This window comes from Psittacula echo, assembly GCF_963264785.1.
Source record: "Psittacula echo genome assembly, chromosome: 6".
NCBI lineage: Eukaryota > Metazoa > Chordata > Aves > Psittaciformes > Psittacidae > Psittacula > Psittacula echo.
The window spans coordinates 69,678,944-69,698,532 of record NC_137743.1 but is presented as its reverse complement, the minus strand read 5'-3'; the positions used below and the strand labels follow the sequence as shown (position 1 = coordinate 69,698,532).

The following is a 19,589-nucleotide window of genomic DNA, read 5'->3' as shown; positions in this document are numbered from 1 at the left end:
CTAGATATGCAAAAATAATGCTTTTGGAAAACTTGATTTGTGTTGCTTATGTTGAAAGTACTAGATGAAAGACTATGACAGCTACAGTCTGCTCTGAAGCCTTGGTGATGCCTTAAACATCAATGTGGTGAGCGAATCCTTGGAACTGAGAGGTGCAATGTTAGTTTCACAGCAACTTTGAAGTTTACTTTTATGATGTATTTTGAGACTATGTAACTACAAAGTATTTCTTTTACCTTTAATCCATCATATTACCTTTCTAATGACTTTTTTTCCCCTGAAATAGGAGGGAAGGACAGAAGAAGTGGCCTCATTCTGACAATTCCATTATGCCTTGAACAGACAAGCATGGATGAGCTGAGTGTCACACTAGACTACCTGCTAAGTATCCCAAGGTGATTGCCACCTTTTCCGGTGGTGGAAGGGATATTTTTATGTGTTTTTTTCTCCTTATTTTCTCTTCAGTAATGTTTAAAATGTGATACTGTCTGACTGAATTAGAAGCATACATCCTGTTTAATTGGGGGTGCCTACCAAGATTTGCGTATGTCTTTTTATACTGTATATTTGACACTTTTTTTTTTTTCCTTGTGTATTTCCTCATTCCTTTCTTGGGATGTCTTTAACTTCTTTTTGATGTCAATGCTTTTAAATTACTATGTAAATTAATGAGCCATTCTAATGAAATTCCTAAGCTTGCAAAGGTAGCAATGCCCAAAGTAAAAAAAGCTTCCTCTTCTATCTTTTCTATTCTATGTGCCTAATCTTTGTAGATTGTAGTGCATAAGTATGCACCGAGTCTAAAAACATATAAAGTCTTACTGAAGTTAGTGAGCAACTCAAATGTTTAAAGTTAAAATACTATTTAAATGTGCTGAATGATGATTTGAGTATCCTGTCACCCAGACCTTGCTGTAAAATCATCGTTGATTAAGTTCTGTGCATGTAACCCTGCAAGTTTGTAGTGACAGTTCTTATTCCTAGCTTAGTTAACTACATTTTCTTTTTCCTAAGATCCAGAGATTGATCTGTCATAGCTTTGTTTTTGTTTTTGTTTTTTGTTTTTGTTTTTGTTTTTTTTTTTTTTTTTTTTTTTTTTGTTTTTGTTTTTGTTTTTTTGTTTTTTGTTTTTGTTTTTGTTTCTTGTGCCACTGATTTAAAAAGGCAGGAAGCTTCTCAGATAGAGGATTGCTTTTATTATCTATTTAAATTCTTCTTCTGGAAACAGAGGAATGATGGCTGAAGACTAATGTACTTTGCTTATTGCAATTTAGAAATGTTCTTAAATGTTTGGGTGGGGTTTTTTTTGTTTGCTTTTTTGAGTTTTTTTTGTAGTTAAGATTCTTAAATTCTGATTGGGGAGAGAAGCAAAGAATAATTTCAGGTTGCTTACAAGTAACACATAAGGTATATGAGGATATTGCACAACATCTTAGTTGTGGATATTTTAGGGGTTTTCAAACAGCTTGCTGTCTTTTGTAAAGTGATGAAAATAACAAATGGTCATCTGAGCAAGTTGTCTCATTGACTTTTTTGGCTGTAATTTATGGAACAGATGCAGGCATTGTGATTCTAGCAAGTGTTAGTTGTTCTGGTGTCTCAACTTGATATATGTTTTTACATATATTAGTGTAAGAATAACTGTGAAAATTCAACCGAAGTTCTCTTTGTTCTCTGTACAAACTGGGAAATCATCTAATGTTCTGTTTGCAGTCATGAAGAAAAATGACCTTTCTTTTATGGTGGCAGTATGGAAAAATCATTGTCATTTTTGTTTGCTTTTTTTTTTTTTTTAAAACATGAAATAACAGTTACATTTCTCAGTATGAAACATAATGCTTACTGTTACACGGAGGTTGCATTGTTTTCTGTAAGCTCAGAAGATCACAGAAATGGTTTGGTTTTGTAGTTGCAGATTTGGATAGTAAAGATTCTGAAATGCTGTTCTACCTTATGTAAATTTCATGGGGTTTAGTTACGACTTTTTCAGACACAATTTTTTTTTCTAAGTGTTTTTCTTCTTTTAGTGAGAAGTGTAAAGCTAGAGGATTCACTGTGATAGTGGATGGCAGAAAATCGCAGTGGAATGTGGTAAAGACAGTTGTGTTAATGCTACAGGTAAATAGATTTTTTTTTTTTACTGATTAATTTTATAGATGTGAACCAAATAGCTCTGTTATTGTAGATGTAGTAATTTCTTTATTGAGAAATAGACAATTTGTAGCCTCTTAAAATTACAAAACGTGGCTCTATGACACTTCAGTGTAAAAAGAAACAATCTGAAATGTGGATGATATGCCTCACTTAAGTGAGGGGAAAAATTTGTTACATGCTGAGAACACACAATTGTAGACCCTCTTCTAAAACAGAATTTTAGTTAAAACACAGAAATATGCTCCTGGCATTCTTAACTGTGAGTAGCAGGAATGTCTTCAGGGCAGCAAATTCACACTGATAGTGCAGCTGAGCAGGTTTTGGTGCAATATACTATACTACTTGGTTTTCATTGGAGTTGGCTGTAGTTGGTTATATGGTGTATAATAGTCCCAGTCATATTCTGGATGCTACACAAAATAGGAGAAGGGGAAAAAAAGAGTGCCAATTCCCAATTAAAGAAATTTACAACAATTTATTATTTTCGCATTTCAGAATGGTAGGGTTACAGTAAAGTGCTCTAAACATTATTGTTTGTTTTCTGGTCTCAGTGGTAAAAGACAATGCATGATACAGCACTTAGAACTTTGACTACTGCCTTGTTTCTGCTCAGATAATTTCTCTTTACTAGAGCAGTTTTCCTCTCAGACTTAAATGAAGCCTCAAAGTATGTAAAATTTGAATAATTTCATTTTATTGTTATTCTGGCTTACTGTTGCTCCTGGGTTTTTAAGTGCTTCAGGGTGTCTTTCACCTATTCTTAACTAAGATGTCATTCCTATTAGCAGAGTAATTGGATCCACTATATTCTGATTATGGTCTCAGCTGAGCTTTCACTTCAGCCAATGTGCAGTTGTGGCATTTAGCGGCAACTTCAGCTAGCAGCAACTTCAGCTAGCCTTTTTAGAGTCTCTACACAGCCTTTTTTTTTCTCCAGGCTGAACAGCCCCAACTTTCTCAGCCTCTCTTCATACGGGAGGTGCTCCAGTCCCCTGATCATCCTCGTGGCCCTCCTCTGGACTTGTTCCAACAGTTCCGTGTCCTTTTTATGTTGAGGACACAAGAACTGCACACAATACTCCAAGTGAGGTCTCACAAGAGCAGAGGGGCAGGATCACCTCCTTCGACCTGCTGGTCACGTTCCTTTTGATGCAGCCCAGGATACGGTTGGCTTTCTGGGCTGCGAGCGCACACTGAAGCCGGCTCATGTTCATTTTTATATCAACCAACACCCCCAAGTCCTTCTCTGCAGGGCTGCTCTGAATCTCTTCTCTGCCCAACCTGTAGCTGTGCCTGGGATTGCTCCAACTCAGGTGCAGGACCTTGCACTTGGCATGGTTAAACTTCGTAAGTTTGGCATCAGCCCACCTCACAACCATGTCAGGGTTTCTCTTGATGGCATCCCTTTCCTCCAGCCTATGAACTGAACCACACAGCTTGGTGTCATCGGCAGACTTGCTGAGGGTGCGCTCAATCCCACTGTCCATGTCACTGACAAAGATGTTGAACAAGACCGGTCCCAACACCGATCCCTCAGGGACGCCACTCGTTACTGGTCTCCAGCCGGACATTGAGACATTGACCACAACTCTTTGTGTGCGGCCATCCAGCCAGTTCTTTATCCACCGAGTGGCCCACCTATCAAATTGTTGTCTCTCCAATTTAGATACAAGGCTGTCGTGGCAAATAGTTTTTGTATATTCATTAAAATGGCATAAGAATGAAATATCTTCCTTTTTTTAACTGCTATGATGTCTGAGTTAGGTGAACTTAACTTTTTTAGAAATATATTTTTATAAATAAGGCATTGAAGAGAAATCCCATGGACTGTGTCACTTTTATGTCAGTACTGTAATTACCTGACTGTTGCTTGTTGCTACAGCTGGTGACTTGAGTAGTCAAGAGTCTCTGTTCCTTCATCTACATTCAGTGTGCCAGCATAAAATCAACCTGGTAGATTAAATTATTTTTTTAGGCAGAGGACTGTTTTCTTTGTAATACTTCTATGAACTAATATTATGCCCTTTCATTCTAGTCTAAGCTGTATGTACTAGAGAATTATAGGATATCATCTTGTCATGTGATTTAATAACTAAGTGTGCAATTTTTTTCTAATTTCATAATTGCTGTTTTATTCTACATAGCAAATTACATAGGTAGAAAGCTTTGTTATCCTTGGTCTTCTTTCTTTTAAGGAAAATGCCATAAATTAATTCTAGCCAATAGCGCATGGTTTTTTTTGTACTGATGTAGCACAGACTAATGCTTAGGCCTCAGAAACTGGGAGTAAAGAGATTAGATTTTCTGTCAGTTTTAAACAATTTTGCTATGAAATTTAGTGCAATCTCTCTCAAAGTGGGATGGAGGCAGCATGCAAGGCAGGTGACTTAACTTACATACAGAAATTAAGCTAAGTTCTTGACTAGATGATGACATGTAAGTGAAATTCAGCTCTGTGGTAAGTGAAGGTTTAATCTTGAATGGTTTACTTTTTTCGTTTGTTTTACAGAACGTGGTTCCAGCTGAGGTGTCACTTGTTTGTGTAGTAAAGCCAGATGAATTCTGGGATAAGAAGGTTACGCATTTCTGTTTTTGGAAAGAAAAAGATAGACTTGGCTTTGAGGTATGTAGAGCTTCTGACTGTTTCAGTCACATATACCATTTGTGGAATACTGGATTAATTGCATGAAAATTAATGTCTCTCTTGAAAGTAGTTATATTCCAGGTGCTTTGTAGGTATCTTTAACAAACCACTGTGGCATTTTAACTTTTTCCTTCTTCAATAAGAATATTAAATGAAGTAGCTCTCAGATTAGAGAAATGTATCATTTTTCTTTGCTCAGCAAGAGGATAAAGCTTTCTGATGTATATTATGTATGTTTTGAGTAAGAAACCTTTGCATAGACTGTAGCATGAGTATTTTTTATGACTCTTCTGAGATGACTGTAGAGATGCATGTGGTATGGTGTTGATAAATCAGTAATAGCCACTTTGAAGAACATCTTGTTGTTGCATGTGTCTTCTCTTTTTTAGTTCCTGGACATTAGTAGCAATGGTTATAGGTCCCTTCAGTTTGCCAAATAGAAGCTGATACTGTTCTTAGCTTGTGGGGCAGATTGTGTGCAGGAGATTACACTCTAATGTTAGCAGTGCCATTCTTGTGTCTTTTGGGGAGGTTAATTGAAACCTTGATTTTTCCCTATTTTCAGAAAATTCAGTATCATCAATCTTTCTAACAATTTTTGAAGGTTATCTGTAGTTTGACCTACAGCAGGCTTGCTCCACTCATCAAATACTAAAATGTCTACATATTTCGTACAACAAAGCTCTAAAAGAGAAAGAGATTGAATAGAAAAGCATTTTGCAGCCTAGTCCAACGTTGTGTAATTCTTTCTGATGTTGAGATTATAAAATTCTTGCATACTCCTGTAGAAAATCTAGGGAAGATGAGAATTTGAAGGTGGCAGCTGAATGGTTATGTAACTGCTAAGTAAAATAAACCTAAAAACATTCAGACATAATGCTGTTAGTTCATACGAATTTTGTCTTTTGTGTTTGTGAAGTCCTGTATCAGATTTTACCTAGAATAGGTGGTTTCATTTTTTGAAACAATTCCTGCATGTGGAAGTGCTTTGAAGAAGTGTGGGGGTAAAGGGTAATATTCCTATTTTTCAGTCAGATGATGAAACCTTTTCGTAGTTGTTTTTTTTTTTTTTTTCCTGTGCTTTAAGATTCCTTTTATTACATTCTTTTTTTGGAATTTGCTGTAGAGTCCTTTAAGTAAGGATATCCTGCATGTTTGCCTTCAGGTTATCTTGCAGATGAATATATTTTCTTTTTGAGTAGTTCTTTAAATTCCTACTTGAAAAATAGCTCAAGTTCAACATAGCAATCTAAAGAATGTCTGAACAGCCACTTGTGTGTTTGAAAGTCTGCAGCTAGCAAGATATTCACTAATAAAGGTACTGAAGTGCCTGAAATTTTGCTACTGTTGGTTACAACTATGATAATCTTATGACTTGCATTACAGTTTAAAGTCTCATGGGTTTCACAGATGTCTGTCTGTCCCTTCACCTGAATCCCTTGAGGGGACTGGCAAGGAGGTATGCTTAAAGCATCTTCCATTTTGAAATTTAGCATGTAGCAGCTTAGTCATAGCTTTAATAAAAAACATGAGTATGGTGGTATCCACCTTTTATAAACTACTCTACTATTTATCTTATTTCCAGGATGAGAACTAAAAAAGAGACTGACCAACCGTTTGTACTCAAAAGGATGATTTAAGAGCTTGTGTTTAGAAAGTGAGTTAAGTTTGCAGTACTCAATTTTACACAGATGTTTTCCGGACATCAGATAAACACTGAAATCCAGAAAGTGGCAGTAATAAAGGTGAATCCCCATCCTTTAGCATTCCTTACTCTGATTTAGGCTCTCTTTTCCCATATGCACACCTCTAAATACAGTCCTCGGACAAGTTCAGGAAGCCTTTGAATTTTATGCAGTGGTTGTTACTGTATGCATCACGTTATTGCCAGGTTGGAAATTAATCCTCTAGAAGATTCTTCTTGGATTTTTCTTTAATATGACTCAGCTAGAATCTATTTCTAGACAAATAAGCAGGAAGCCTACAGAAAATCTGTTAACAAAGCAGAGATAATTTTACGTGGTTATGATAATAGAAGGATACCTTTGTTTGACTTTAAGGATTGGCTAACAGTCATTAAATGATAATTCTGTAATGAAATTTAGTAAGCTTAGTAATTTTATGCATCATGTTCTCTGCCAATGATGGTGTTGGCATTCTTGGCATTGAGCATAGGAGTTGTGTAGCTAAACCTTTTGGTTCTTGTTTCTGAACTACTTTTTTTCATTACTGAACCATAAACACTTCTCCCTGACCCAAAATTTTGACCTAAGATTCTCTTAAATTAATAGTTCTGAAGTTTTAGGAGTAAGAAAATAATTCAGGTATTAGAGGTATATTTAATGCAAACATATCAAAATGTGTCAGTTGTAAGAGAAATAGTGAGATAGTGTTTCACAAGAAGAATAATCATAGCACTAAAACATAGCAGCTGCTTCCTAGGCAGGAGGAAAACTTCAGATTTGTTCCCTGTGTCTTGGCTTGATGCGTGGGCAGATGCAGTGTGTGTGAGTAGAGGATAACAGGTAGTAGTTGAAATCTCATCGTGGAATCATAGAATAAACTAGGTCGAACAAGGCCTTCAAGATCATCAAGTCCAACCATTAGTCCAGGACTGCCAAGGCCACCACTAAACTGTATCATTGTGGGCCTCTTCTATGCAGTTTTTGAACATTTCCAGGTATGGTGATTCCACCTCTCTCCTGGGAAGCCTGTTCCAATACCTGATCACCCTCTCTGTGAAGAAATCTTTCCTAATATCTAATTTAAACCTCCCCAGTGCAGCTTGAGGCTGTTACCTCTTGTCCTGTCGCTTGTTGCTTGGGAGAAGAGACTGACCCCCACCTCAATACAACCTCCTTTCACGTAGCTGTAAAGAACAGTAAGGTCCCCCCTGCGCCTTCTCTTCTCCATACTAAGCAACCCCAGTTCCTGAGCCATTTTTCATCAGAATTATTCTCCGGACTCTTCACCAGCTTCGTTGATCTTTCCTGGACCCACTCCAGCACCTCAATGTCTCTCTTGTAGTGAATGGCCCAGAACTGAACACAGGATTCAAGGTGTGGCCTCGCCAGTCCCCAGTACAGGGGGATGATCGTACCCTGGCCCTGCTGCCACACTACTGCTGATACAGGCCAGGATGCTGTAGGCCTTACTTTTTTTTAATGTGCAGTGACTCGTATTCTTAAATGGTATTCTTCATTAAAGGACAGGGAAAGGTGAGAGGACAGCAAAAATCTTGTGCTTTCCTAGATAATGAAGAATCATCCTTGTCATTAGGCAAGCCTTTGTTCTTGACCATTCGTTAACTCTTGGTTATCTATTACTTGGTTGTGATTAGGAAAACTGGCTTAATAAAAATGACCCAACTTCTCTGCACTCCAAATAATATTTGAGACAGTAGTTAATCTTTGTTCTATTCCTGATATGAGGGCAGGGCACTGATAAGGCTATAGAAACCTCTAACTCATGCACTCATCTACAGCTGCATAATTGTATGTTACTCGTAGTAAAAAGAAAGCAACTCCCAACTTGTGTTTTGGATCATTGATTACATTTGTACAACTATTAGGGAAAATCCAAGATTGCTTTCACATCAATGAAATAAATACAATCTAAAAATTTAAATCAAAATATGAAATATTTTGATTCACTTGAGAGTGTACTTTTATACATTTGAAGTAAATGCTATGTGCCTGTAATTTCTAGTGGGGCATCACATCTACCTCCTATTTACTGCTACCTGATCTACTTTTAATACCGTGCTTACTAGTGCCATGTGAAGCCATTAAGCACAATGCCTTCCTTTGTGTTCAAAGACAGATTCCTCTGCTTCAGAGTGAGATGTGGTGATGATGAGTTGCAAAGCAATGAAAGTAAATGTGGGAACAGAGATCAAAAGGCTACTGGGTGGATAAGTATAAAGAGGTGGGCTGATTCAGCTGGGTAAAAGTGCATATCCTTATTCCTGGTTAGTATTAGTGTTGGTTTTGGATGTGCCTCAGGTCAGTTTCAATTCATCCTCCAGCAGAGCTTTCCTCTGTCCCTTTATTCCTCCCTAAAGTGCTTATTAGCAACCAGTTCATGTGTTCATTGTGACTGTTTTTTCTGGTCCTGTGCCCATGCTTCATAACAGGAGTGCTGTCTTAACTGTTCCAAGGGTGTCTTTCAGCTGAAATCTTGTGTATGTTACACTGTAATACTTAATACTGTTAATGTTTTTAAATGAATGAAGAACAGGGTTTGAACATAAAAATTTCTTACTGTTATGAAGAGCTGGGAGGCGTTGCTTTTTGCTTCTTAGCTAAAATACTCTACATAGTGATGTGTGTAGTGTGTTGTATTTGATGGTGAGATTTTCATACGAAGGTAACTAGGATAACTGGAAGAAAACATGTACCATAAAAGCATAAGAAATGTGCAAGTTTGTACAAAATGTAATATTGCCCACAGACTGACTTTTCTTTTTGTAAAAAAAAACAAAACAAAAACAAACAAAAAAAAACCCGGACGTGGTAAACTAGTGTGAATTAGTTGGAAAAAATCAAGAGTATATAGCAGAAGGATCCTGATAGTCCTCAAGTCCAAAGTCTGAGTAGCTCTAAATGCTTCATGGTTGCACTATAGCCGCTAACAACTCTTAAGTCTAGTAATGGTGTCAGAAATACATTATGATTGTATGTCAGCAGAATCCACTCTGGAAAATCTCAAGTCTCTAACGTTAAATCATCAATATACAGAGAGCACAGAAACCTAAACCTCACATTTTTCTGTGAAAATTTCCTGCATATTAATCTGTTTATGGTCTGTATACTTGCATATCAGAATTGCTTTGAAAGGAATAAAAGCCAGCTGACTTGTCTTTTTACATGTTATGTAGCTGAAAAATAGCTAGTAAAATCTTTTCATTAGTTTCAAAGTGCTTAGCAAACAGTTTAAAAAAACAACTGAAATGCTAAATCCAATGTGATAAACCCACAATTTTTCATATCAGTCCACAATTCAAATAAAGTAAGTCTGCCTACCCGTGCCAGTGGTACATACCCAGGTAGATAATTATCTTCCTTAGACTAATGGTTTTTATTCTGGAGGTGATTAAACAACTGTCAGGTGATTACAGCAATTTTGTGTTCCAAAACACAAAAATCCCTGCCACTTACGTGTGCTTTTTTTGTTGTTGTTGTTTGGTACTAGTGAAAACACACTGTGGCCCAGCACTTTATACTGTGTTACTATAAGAGGTTTTTATACTGTTATTGTATTTTGAAATTAATTTTTGTTACTACATGTCTTTATAACTTATCTTTCAGTATTCTACTTGGAAAGCCCCAATTTACCTTTTAACAATGCTAATGAGCAGAGTATTGCTCCACAGAATGAACAGCACTCTGTAGGAAACATTTAATTTTTGTATCAGATCCTCCAGTCCATTGTTTAATACTGAGGTACCAAAATCTGTAGCTTTTATGTACTTCCCCCAAAATGCATATAGGCGTTCCAATAATATATTTATTTAAATGCATCTCTCTTTTCATCTGAATGTGTCCTTGCTGCTGTTTTAGCACTGAAGGCTATGGTCCTTTCTTTTAAAAACTTCTGCCAAATCAGGGAATTGTCTCTGTGGAGCTGTAGTATGTAAGCCTGTGTTTTTTAGGTCATGTTCTGAATTCAGTCCTAAAGAAGTGCGTGTGCTGATTAGTCTCTGGGATGGAAAAAAAGATAGTGTGCTAATTATTATGAGCCCTGGAGAGGAAGGTGAATGAATGGGCAAAACTGTGAATGCTTGAAAGTGAGGAAGGTAGTAGAGTTGAATCTGGTGTATATCTAGCTTCTGCTAGCTGCTCTTAGGTTTCTAGTATGCCAGATTTCTGTGTGATACTGGCCACATAAATATTTAACTTATGTTTCTTGATGTAATGTTAAAGTAAATGATCATTTGTATAGGTTAGTGTTCCATATTAACAAATAACACTTTATCCTACTCAGTGTTTAATCAAGCAGCATTTCAAAACTGCATTAAAATAATATTTATCATCAAACAATAGGATTATTCTCCTCAGGAAGAGGAAATCTTCCTGAGAAAACTGTTGCTTTACAGTTCCATGGCAATGAATCGCTGTCAGACCAGATATATGGGCAGTTGAAAGTGCTATAGTTATTCTCGAAAAATGACCAGGAGAATAGTTCAGGTTGTAGTTAAGTTTTTTTTTCAGCAGCTCAGTTTGCTGGAGAGTGAGCACAGCTAACTTTCAAATAATAAAAAAACAAACCAAAAAACCCCCAAAACCCAAACAAACCAACCCCCCAAAACCAAATGCTGATTGTGCTTTAGAAAACAATTAGGATTCAAACAAATAATAATAACAAAAAGTTACTGGTTTTCTAGCAACAGATGCCTTCAGTGTAGTGTGAAAAATGAAGATAGGCATTCTTTGGTTTGGATTTCTGCACAGGCTGAAGTGCAGACTTGTTCTTGTAAATCTCTGCCTTGTGCATTGAAGCTTCCCCTGTATTTTTCCAAAGCTGTTTGGATATGTAAGCTGCTGGCATAACAAATCATCAAGAATCAATCCCCTGAGAAAACAGCTTTAATACTGAGCCTAAAGGACTTTATAAAAATTCAACGTTTTATACATACCAACCAGGCTGTGAGAGCGGAAGAGCTATCTAGGCTTCCCAGTGTTCCTTGGCAGAACTTTTGGGAAATGAGCAAAGCCACTTCTGCTTATGTCCGTTTAAATTAAATTTGTCCGAAATTACCAACCTGCAACCAAATAAGTATCATCAGCTTTTAGCATGTTCCATTAATGTTCTTAAAAAAAAAAAAAAAAAAAGTTTGGGAATGACAGATTCTTACATTGCAGTACTTAAATGAAAAAAAGCGTTAAATATTTTTATTCTAGTTTATTAAAATGAGTGATGAGGCAGATATTCTTTTCATATTGAGTAAATACCTTAATATACTCTTAGATACATTTGTAGTTATTGGCACTGTAGTGTAACAAATTGGAACAGAATTTAAAATTTTATATTATTGTATGCATAAATGTTCTTGTCACTAGTTGCGCTTCTGTCACTTTCATAATGTCAAACAGCTAATGCTGTGTATAATAAATGCATTCTGTTATTCTTAGTATTTTTTCTTTTTCTAAAGCATCTAATTGCATGCTAGGATCACTTGGTACCCACATGATCACGAGGGTTGCTTAAGACAAATGAGAAACTGTGGCATGTGTTGGTAATGCACTTTCAGCCCATATAAACTTCTCAGAAGTTGGGCATACCTGGTAAGAATTCTCTACAGGGAACTGGGAACTTGGTCTACCTTTTTGGTTGTTGGATATTAGGCTGCTTGAAGTGTAAAAAAAAAAAAACCCACAAAAACCAAAACCAACCAACCAACCAAACCCCCACCCGCAAAACACTGTAACAGCAATCCCCAAACAAATCCTCCAAACAGACTAACAAATTATAAGCAGTATAGATGTATGTTTGTAAAGAATTATTTTCTCCATTTTAATAAATGACTTTGTTAGGATTGGCTTTTTTATGTTATGTGAAATTCAGTGTATTTTTAGGTTTACAGTGTTGTGCAAATGCAAGTTAATAATATTATTTTTCTTTTGGCTGATTTGTTTGTTGGTTTTTTTTTGTTTGGGTTTGTTTTTTTTTTATTTTGTTTTTCCTAAGAGATGACACCAATTATTCTTTCAAACTAAATCTGATTTTTAGGACGTTATTACTAGTGAGGTTAAAAATGGGATTTAGTCCCCTTACAGTGCTTCGGTAACTATTTCCCAGTATAAAGTTTTTCTTCTGATAATAGATGTAGACTATTACCATTCAATTTTAGATAACTTTCTTAATTTGTCATAGAGCTGGAATGTATTATTATTGATGCTAAGATATGAAGATTAGTATAGACATTTTACTTCTCTCAGAAGATCATACGCTTAGATTTCACTTTCTAAAATTTTCTGTTCTCAAGGGACATGTGTGTTGTTTTAGAAAATAGCTGCTCCTTTTTAGATTCAGTAATGTGGCTGCTGTGAATAAAGAAAAAACTGCATTGTTACTGAAATTACACCATCCTGTCTTTCAATAGCTCCTGGGTTTGACTCTGAAATTTGTATTAAAGAGTTTTTTAGTTTCTTCCACCCAAGAAAGAAAGTTCAGATGGATGTGTTTTAACGTTTTGGGAACACATGTTCTATTGAATATCCAGAATTCCCCTCTGATCTTGATACCTGCTTCTTCATTGCAGATGATCAATGAAAATAATTGTAAAACCATCAAGTGTTGTAGATCAGCCTTGTACAAACAATATTCATAGCGCTTTTATTGTGAGAGATGGGTGTCAGTGGCACTGTTGCATGGGTCAGAATCATGTTTCTAGAAAAAGTAACTATAGTCTCACTCCTGAGAGATAAGGGAATTTTGTGGTTGAAGCACAAGACTTTTCAGTACATGGGGTTGGGTTTTTTTGTCAGTTTTTCAAAAGGTTATTTTGATTTTATAAAAAAATTTATTAAATTATCCCCAAATCATGTTTTTTCTTTTTCTTGCTGTATGTTCTTATGGACTATTAATCTGTAGTAGCTGCTAAAAATGGGATTTCAGAAGCTTTTGGGAGGCAAATTGTGCTTTTTACACCTAAAAATATCAAAGTTACTAAATTAAAGCGTAGGGAGGGTTTTATATTGGCACTGACACTAGTTTAAGTCTAGCACAAGAGCAGTCAATAAAAAGTTTAAGAAAAAAGCTTCTTTAAAAAAAACAACAAAACAAACAAACCAACCTAGAGGATGAATGGGTTTGGAGCAGTGTCTTAAGTTACAGCAAGGCTTTCTTTTGAGGTGGAAAGGTTTTATTTTTCATAATCTCTCTCATCAGGTGAAAAAAATTTATGTTCATTGATGAATCTCATTTGTAGGGTGTTGGGGTGTGTTTTTGTTTTGGGTTTTGTTTTTTTTTTTTTTCATCAGAGGATTATTTTCTCATGTATCTGTTGCAAGCAGCTTTTGCTTTACAGGAGAAAAAAAAATTTAAATGCTTCTCTGGTGCACGTTTGTGAAGGATGTCCCTTGCCTGTGATTCTTCCTGAAGGATCTTAGTTAACAGCAAAAATCAGAAATAAGTGGTCTCAATGAAGTCTGTTCTTTTATTCAGGCAATTTGTTACTTTTTAGAACTAGTATTTCAGTGATGTGAACCAGCTGCCCTAGTTACTTCAGTTTCCATACCAAAATGTCCTAATTGAGTAAACTAATTTTTTCCTTTTTTATGAACTCCTAGAGATGAAAAGAGAATTTTAAAATGACCTAAAATATAAATGTGTGCCTAAAGCAGGAAGAAACACAAACTTTATTTTTCTTGGACCTGAAGTTATCTGGGGCTTAAGCTGGAAGAAACTGCAAGCTAATTTCATTTATTGCAGCTACATAGAATACAGGAGAGTAGTCTGTATTTGCTGAATGTTGCTGGAAGGTGTTCCCATACATTAAATATTAGATCATTTATTCAAACCACTTTGGATTCTTGAGTTGTAAGAGTTGAAAAATCAAAGAGCAATTCCAATTGGAAGAGACCTCAGGAGTTATCTAGTCCAACTTCCTGCTCAAAGCAGGGTTATCTCTGAGATTAGAGGTCTGTAGTCCAACTTCCTGCTTAAAGCAGAGATTAGACCAGGTTACCCGGGGCTGTATCCTTTTGAAAAACTTCAAAGGATGGAGACAGGCAACTGACCAGTGGTTGTTGACTTGAATGGCTTTTGATTGGCTCAAAATCTGTCTTAGAAACATAGTATTTTCATTAATTTTTACTATATCAAGTTGGTTTAGTGATCTAAACAGATCTGAACTATCCTGAACTAGTGGAAGACAAAACCCCTGAGGTAATTGTAAAGAGAAAACCTTTAAGTTTAGGATTGGTTTTCTGTCTTCCAGTGTCTGCAGGACCAAAGAGCTGGGCTAGAAGTAGAAGGCTCTTTCCAGTTGGCTCTTTCCCAATATTCTTGCCACCTGTAAGAATACATGCATGATCTGGGTTCTCAAAATTATCTTTTTTGTTTTTTTTTTTTTTTCTCGCTTCTTTCTGACTATATTGCCAACATGTCTGCTTCCATAGAGAATTCTGCTTTTTCCACAGGAGTTATTCCAGGTTTAGCATATTGTGCGTCAAAGCAACCTGTGCTGCCAACTTTTGGTTTAAATACATATGAATAAGGCTCAGCCAGGATCCTCTATAATTCAGAAATGAAGGGAAGAAGTTCATCTTCTGACTAGCAGTGGACCTGTGTTTTCCTTCATATCCTGAGGAGTTGATGAACTGGATTTGTCTCCTTGGCAAATGACTCAGGCTTTTAAGCATACTAAGGTTTGAATTTGACTACTCTTGGAAGAGTATGGTTGATCCAACTCTTGCTGTGCATATTTGCACAGTAAATGCAAGCACTTAACTTTTATGGCAAAAAACTCACCTCTGGGACTGCAAGTATTGCAAGAGAGTGATAAAAATACTAAGTGCTTTGCAGTATGATATCCTGCTACTATAGTCACTAAAAATAGATTGTGTGGTGTGTAACTTGATCAAGAAACATCATTTATCACCAAGAAAACAAATATCCAATAAACATTTATTTTTCCTATGCAGTGTAGATGATGCCCTTACATTTATGCATGAGATATACACTGTGTATCAAAATTACCTGTCTGGTTTGGGCCCAGTTTAACTGCAATGAGCCGTATTTCCTTCAAACATTTACCAGTAAAAAAAAGAAAGAAAGGTTGCTATATCTGAATCAGAGTAAGATCTGCTCAGTACCTCTGGACACACTTAACACAATTTCTCTGGTACTTAGGGAAAAATATAGCATAACTTAAAAATGTACCTAAAATTTCTTTACTATTGCAGGTTATTTTAGTATCTGCTAACAAGCTGACTCGATACATAGAACCATGCCAACTAACAGAAGACTTTGGAGGATCTCTCACCTATGATCACATGGATTGGTTGAATAAGAGGCTGGTTGGTTTTCTGTTTTTGTTGTTGTTTTTAAATATCTCATTCTTGAGCCATGAAGTTTTTGTGTAGGAACTGCTAAATGTGTAGAAAGTTCATATGTGTAGTACTTAGTTGAAATGCATGAATAATCTTATGATGGCAGCTAACACCATATTTGGTCAAGGGCTGATGATGTAATCAGTTTGCTGAACCAACAAGTTCCTTAAGGAAGCTCTCTTGTAGACCCTCACTCTAGAAGAGCCTGAGTGCATGATATAGTCTGTACAAAGGAAAATTGTTTGGCTGCTAAGTGAAATCCAAAACAAGGAGGAAATATCTGGAACTCTGCAAATCTTACTAGGTTATCTCTTAAGCCTTGGTTCGTGTGGACTGAGAGCCAGGTTTTAAAGCTGTCCTGTCCTACACTAAAACCTCTATCAGTATAGTTTCCCTAGTAGATACAGAGATGCAGTAAACGTGTAGGAGCAAATCATTAAAAGAAATTAATTGTTTAAGCAACTCTTGGGGCACAGCACTCCAAAATGTTTTTAATATATTATTTGTTGATACTGGGTTTTTTTCAGTTACTTTAATTTTCAAAACAATTTTAAATGAAGCAGTGTGTTTCTTTCCTGTGCAATCTATTCTTAAAATGTGTATCTCCATCTAAGATCTCCAGGTGAGATTCTGGACAAAGAATACTCCACAGTATGTCCCAGCCACAACTGCCCAGAGCCTTCAAACATACTTGGCAGCCAATTTCATAGCAGTACTTCCCTCTCAAGAAATTTGAGGGCTTACACCGTGTGTGCCATGTTTCTTTTTAAGAATCTGAGCAAATTGTGTGTTCAGACCCAAGGGTAGAGAGAGCATCATCTGCTGTGCAGCTTTTTGCATGGTCTTTGCACAGGCTTTATGTGTGCGTGAATTGGGGCAAGGCAGTGTGCTTTTTCTCTGCCTGAAACTAGGAGTACCTGGACACAGGGGAGGGAAGGGAAATCTAGTATTTCATTGTCCTTTATTTTTGTCTGGTATATCCAGATGTGGCTTCAACTCACTTATTCCTGCATTCATAAAATCTGTAAGGACAGTACTTCAACTGGGACTTGAACTTTATATTTGGTTCAGACTACAGCTGAAAATTTCTTTCTCCTGTCTTTCTTCTCTTGCCTTGTTTCATTTGTTTTGCAAATTAACGAAGAACCTTCTCCATTGCAACTCCTGAATTCTGAAACTAGACAAGAGGGCAGAAAGGTTGTTGAATGTATAAGCTGAAATACAATTTACAACTGTTTAGTACATTTTAATTCTAGTGATTTTGTTGGGGTTTTTTTGCCTTTTGTAACAGCTGAATTTAGATTTCTTATAAATCGGCTTTTAAGAGCTGTCCACAGCAGATCCTTTTTAGTTTACCCTGAAACTTAAGTAGTCCTAAATAGATTGAGAGGTTGATCTGCAGGCTATTGATTAATCACTTTTTAACACCAAGACGACCTTGAAAGCTGTTGTGTGTGTCATTTATGGTATCGGTTCATGCTCAGTTCTGTTAAAAAAGCAAAACCAAAAAATCAACCCTCAGAAATCTGGTACAGAGGAATCATCTGAGAGGTACCCATTGTCTGGCTATACAGGCTTTGTTATCTGAAATGAGATAACCTTATATTCGAAGAAACTGATTAGGATACTTCTTTTTATATAATACATCTTTCTTTCATCTTACTTATTCATTACAATATAGCCCATATATTAGTAGTGATTAAGAGCTGCACTCTTCACAAAGTTGATTATTTTAATTTGTTCAAGTGAGCTGTCAGATGCTGGCATAGCACGTATTGATTCTCTGACATGATTCTGAAGATTTGCTTGCAGGTTTTGTAGGAGTCTCAAAATTTTCAGTATTTCAGAATTCAGTCTATCTTTGTTAAGTGTAACATTTTGTTACACTTTGTTAAGTGTAACATATCAGTGTGATATTTACTGTCTCCTTAGACAATCTTGGTGTTCCTAAGTGTTCCTTGAACAAAACTTACTTTTTCTACTCTTTTTACCCTACTATCTGAATGTTGGGAAATAATTATGCTGTGTAAAGATGAACTAGTGGATAAATCTGCACTTCAGTACTGCCACTTTATATGATTTTAATTTCTTAAATTAAAACCTGACTCTTATTTAGGTATTTGAAAAGTTTACGAAAGAATCAACATCCTTACTGGATGAACTTGCTCTAATTAACAATGGAAGTGATAAAGGAACTCAACAAGAAAGAGAGAGGTGTGTGATTCACTTTTTGAAATCAATGCTTTTGGATTATAAAATTTCATTGGAAATCCAGACAATATGAAAAATATGATATGCCTTAAATATTTTTAAATGTGTAAAGAAATTCAGAAAGCTTGTACTGTAGACCTGTGTGTGTGTGTGTGTGTACATGGATTCTCATTTGGCTATCGACTACCAGCAGCTGTACTTCTGTTTTGATAGGAGTTGAAGAAGTGAGGGCTTTACTGGATGAGGAAAGAAAACAGGTAGTCTCTTAACAGTATCAGGTAGCTCTGGCCTTAGTTAAAATTTTTAGTGCTAGAGTAATGCAAATTATTAATAATGTGTTTGTTACTTTATTATTATGCTTACTATCACTAATAATGTGTTTGTTCCTTTTTTCAAGATCAATAGATTTGAACTTCCTTCCGTCAGTTGACCCTGAGGCGGTATTGCAGACAGGTATAGTAAGTTGAAAAATGGTCAATAAAGTAACATTTATTTTTAAGCCTTGAGTGAAAGCACAGAGGGTACAATAATTATCTTAGCCTGCATCACAGTGTAACAAGCTTATCAATTAATGTTGTATTTGTAGGGTTAAAAAAAGTGTTAAGAAATAAATGGAGGATCTCCAAATGCATTTTTAAATACAGTTTTTAATAATGCTAATAACATCTTTACAGTATTACCATAATTAACATGCTTAATTTTGAGAATACATCGTTTCTAGATGATGTCAATATGTTGGCCTTATAAAATGGTCTTACTGGCCACCAAATGCATATAATATAGATAGCATTTTCTGACACAATTCTGATAATTTGCGTCAACCTGGTTTTGAGCTGACCATCTGTGAAAGTGAAGCATACAGTCTCCTGACTCTGCTACTTAGACTCTCCCTTCAGCATTAAACATTTTGTGGTTTTTTGAAATGGTTTGGTTTGGGGTTTTTTTCATGCTCAGTTTCTTATTGACAGTTAAGTATAACAGACTGATTCAGACTAGAAATTTGTTGCAAGGTTTGGGGCTATGTAGAATAGGAAGTAATGCATAGTGTTAAGGTGGTGATCAGAGTCTGAGTGCTCAGAATTCTTATCTTACAGCCTCCTACAAACCAGTGTGTGGCTCACAGATAACATTTTCCTTGGAGAACTACTAGTTTTATATGCCCTCTGTGTAAAACTAGTTTATTTCTATGTGGGATAATATTGTTTGAGTTAAAAGGTGAAATAGTTGTTCCTTCCTGTGGTCTTTAAAGTTTTTAAAATATTGAAGTGTTTGTCACTACACTGTCGCTACACTGTCACTAGAGTTTAATCTAATTGTGTATCCTCCTCTAATGGTGAGATTTTTGGTCAAAACAGCACTTCAATTTTGTGTAAGCAGATGGCCCCCAAGAACATTACATTCTGCGTTTAGATTAAAAAAATGTTTTTACCTTGAAAATGTTAATCCTTTACTGCTGAAAGAATACCACAAAAATTTAAAATCATCCCAGTAGAACTATGACTTGTAAAAACTTTAAAATCTGC

At 36.0% G+C, this 19,589-nt stretch overlaps 1 protein-coding gene across 2 annotated transcripts in view; it reads left to right on the top strand.

Moving 5' to 3' along the window:
* SESTD1 (SEC14 and spectrin domain containing 1) overlaps nt 1–19,589 on the top strand; it is a 53,616-nt gene that overhangs the window by 14,429 nt on the left and 19,598 nt on the right. For both annotated transcript variants that reach the window (XM_080620882.1, XM_080620883.1), the window contains 6 exons: nt 287–395; nt 2,028–2,118; nt 4,664–4,777; nt 15,709–15,822; nt 17,972–18,069; nt 18,464–18,519. In XM_080620882.1, the coding sequence (XP_080477008.1) occupies nt 287–395; nt 2,028–2,118; nt 4,664–4,777; nt 15,709–15,822; nt 17,972–18,069; nt 18,464–18,519 (582 nt within the window). The remainder of the gene's footprint in view (nt 1–286; nt 396–2,027; nt 2,119–4,663; nt 4,778–15,708; nt 15,823–17,971; nt 18,070–18,463; nt 18,520–19,589) is intronic.